This window comes from Meleagris gallopavo, chromosome 1, assembly GCF_000146605.3.
Source record: "Meleagris gallopavo isolate NT-WF06-2002-E0010 breed Aviagen turkey brand Nicholas breeding stock chromosome 1, Turkey_5.1, whole genome shotgun sequence".
NCBI classification, from domain to species: domain Eukaryota; kingdom Metazoa; phylum Chordata; class Aves; order Galliformes; family Phasianidae; genus Meleagris; species Meleagris gallopavo.
Window position 1 is genome coordinate 46,407,870 of NC_015011.2, and position 2,803 is coordinate 46,410,672.

Genomic DNA, 2,803 nt, shown 5'->3' on the forward strand with positions numbered 1-2,803 from the left:
GCCGCCTTGGTGGCCAGCTGCTTGCGGGGCGCCTTCCCGCCCGTCGACTTACGCGCCGTCTGCTTCGTGCGCGCCATCGCAATGAACCCACGTCCTGTCCTCTGATAACGGAGACACTGAAAACAGTGGTGTAGCGCGGGCTTTTATAGAGCTTCCCCACCTCTGATTGGACGACTGAAAGCCTCCTCCTGATTGGATCCCTTGAAAATCCCTGTCTGCGCCCTAGCAAGATAGAAATGCGACGGCCGGTAACTCCCACTAAATCTCGGATCTCGGTGCACGGCCGAGGCAGGGGCCCCATTTGTGACACTGAGGTCACATCCCGTCTTCTCCGGTTTCCCCTCTACCCGAATTCGTGCCAGCTTAAAAGCCGTGTGGAGGGTGGAATTCACGAGAAATTCTCGAAACGTCATCTAATTTTAATAGTTTACATTTTCTCCCCCCTTCTCCTTTTTTTTTTCCTCCTTTTTTAGAATGTTTATTACAGAATAATGAGAAGAAAAAGACTGTACAGTTCTCCTTATCTCCTCACAGAAACAGACACATTATCCACACTGCCTCAAAAAAAAATCTCCCAGTTCCTCTCAACTCGCAGACAAACTGTGTAACTGAAGTTTGTAGCTGAGTGTGATATGAACAGTAGCAAAGATGAATCTCTACTGCTATTTTTCTCACATTAATTTTTACTAAGAAAGTCAAAATCAGTGCTCACAGCCATCAAGTAAAATAATGATTTTTAGAGTGCTCAGAGAAGCAACATCCTGGAGCCATGAGGAGTGTGTGAAAGTCATGCAGCTGGTGCTGCCCCATCTGTACTGGTGAGCATTGAAGCTGGGGGAGAGCCAGAAACGACTACGAGCATTTATTGACAGTTTTTCATGAGCAGAAAATGGTTACAGGTATTTTTTAATATAAAATAAGGGGGGGAAAGTACATTTTTCCTGTTATTTCCTCTTGATCTTTATGATGAAAGGTGTAAAGCTACAGCACTTTATAAACACTTCCTGGACAGCATAGAGGGGAAGAATTTTGTGACAAAATCCTTTTGGTAGGTCACCTTTAGTTGACTGGAGTAATTGTTACAACACCTTGCTAGGAACATGGTTTTCATTTGTGTTTTCCTTCCCTAAAGAAAGCTCTATTAAATATCTACTCTTTAAATAGTTAAAAAACTAAACAACAGAAAACACAGCTTACTTATTCCAGGTTACAATGAAGAAACAATTCATATAAGATTGTCATCAGAAATAAAATACTCATGTTTCATCAGCTTCCTTCTCCCTCCCCCTCTCCCCCCCATTATAATGCATGCCTTTCTAAACTTCCATATGCTGATCCTCCCCAAACAGTGATTTGGGGTCAGTTAAAGGAAGAATTCTTAGATCAAGTACAGTGTCATTAATATTTCAGATTGCACTAAACTCTGTGAGACCTAAAAACAAAAAGGAAGTTAATTTGCCTTGATAATATACTTCATTAGCAGGGTGCTCAATATTTACTGGGGAAGGAGTAAACTAAACCGCTTCTAGGCAATTTAACTTCACTACTAGTAGTAGAGTGCAAAGCATTACATGGTAATTATTATAAACACCTGTGAAACAGTAATGCGATTCAAAGAAATTACTACGTAACAGCAGGTTCAGTAGGTGGCCTTTCGACGAAAAGACAGTGTTACAGCTCTTTTCTAGTCTAAATGGGTGGCTCTGAAAAGAGCCTTTGGGTGTTTTAAAAGCGAAGTCTTAATGTCAGGTAACTTTAGCCGCCGAAGCCGTAGAGGGTGCGTCCCTGGCGCTTGAGCGCGTAGACCACGTCCATGGCCGTGACCGTCTTCCTCTTGGCGTGCTCGGTGTAGGTGACGGCGTCGCGGATGACGTTCTCCAGGAAGACCTTGAGCACGCCGCGCGTCTCCTCGTAGATGAGCCCCGAGATGCGCTTGACGCCGCCGCGCCGCGCCAGGCGGCGGATGGCCGGCTTGGTGATGCCCTGGATGTTGTCGCGCAGCACCTTGCGGTGGCGCTTGGCGCCCCCCTTGCCGAGCCCCTTCCCGCCCTTGCCTCTGCCAGACATGACCGCTGCGATAACCGAGAAGAAATGTGTGGGGGCTGTTGGGGAGCGGGGATATTTGTAGTGCGAGAGCCGACCTGATTGGGGACTGCAGAGAAAGGGGTGGGGCTCGGTGTTCTTCCCGCCTAATCCGTCTTCTGTTGGCTCATTTGTGCCCCGCTTGCACAAAAATGGTGTTTTATTGTGAGTTTACCTTCTTGGGGCATAAACTTTTCTGTTTCGTTTAAGCTGACTATCTGGCTTTATTATTACTATTTTTTTTTTAATTGTAATCATTATTTTTTTGTTTGTTTTTAAAATTTTGTTCAATTTGAACTAAACCTTGATCTTGTAACGGTTTCCTGATTACTGTATCTGAAATTTTTTTTTCCATTTCTTTATATATCTGTATATATTATTTTGAAATACGGGTCTGTATTTCATCCTACAGTTTCATGTGTTCCTTTAATTATTCAGTAGTAATGATTCTTACATATGGTTGTAATGTTTTAAATAGCTGCTCCTCAGAGGCAGTTTTTGTTTTTGCTTTGTAAAGGAGCTTCTTCCAGCAAAATCCATCCAATAGCATTTCTGACAATTGATTTCCACTTCCTTGAATTTCTTTGCCATTTCAATTTCCTTCATTTTCTGAACTTTTGCTCAAGGAGAGTGTGACACAAAGGGTTCATTAAGAGACTTTAATTCTTACTTGCTGTCTGTCTTTCTTTCTTTCTTTCTTTCTTTCTTTCTTTCTTTCTTT

At 43.2% G+C, this 2,803-nt stretch overlaps 3 protein-coding genes across 3 annotated transcripts in view; 1 reads left to right on the plus strand and 2 right to left on the minus strand.

The window, feature by feature from the left end:
• The window catches only part of LOC104910710 (histone H2A-IV), a 77,432-nt gene that overhangs the window by 55,697 nt on the left and 18,932 nt on the right, over positions 1–2,803 (plus strand). The gene's annotated exons all lie outside the window — the stretch shown is intronic.
• LOC100542975 (histone H3) overlaps positions 1–2,803 on the minus strand; it is a 21,733-nt gene that overhangs the window by 2,432 nt on the left and 16,498 nt on the right. The window lies entirely within an intron of this gene.
• Positions 847–2,111, minus strand: LOC100543595 (histone H4). The gene has a single exon (XM_003202209.4). It carries the CDS (start codon positions 2,065–2,067, stop codon positions 1,756–1,758), a length of 312 nt encoding a protein of 103 aa, XP_003202257.1. The 5' UTR covers positions 2,068–2,111; the 3' UTR covers positions 847–1,755.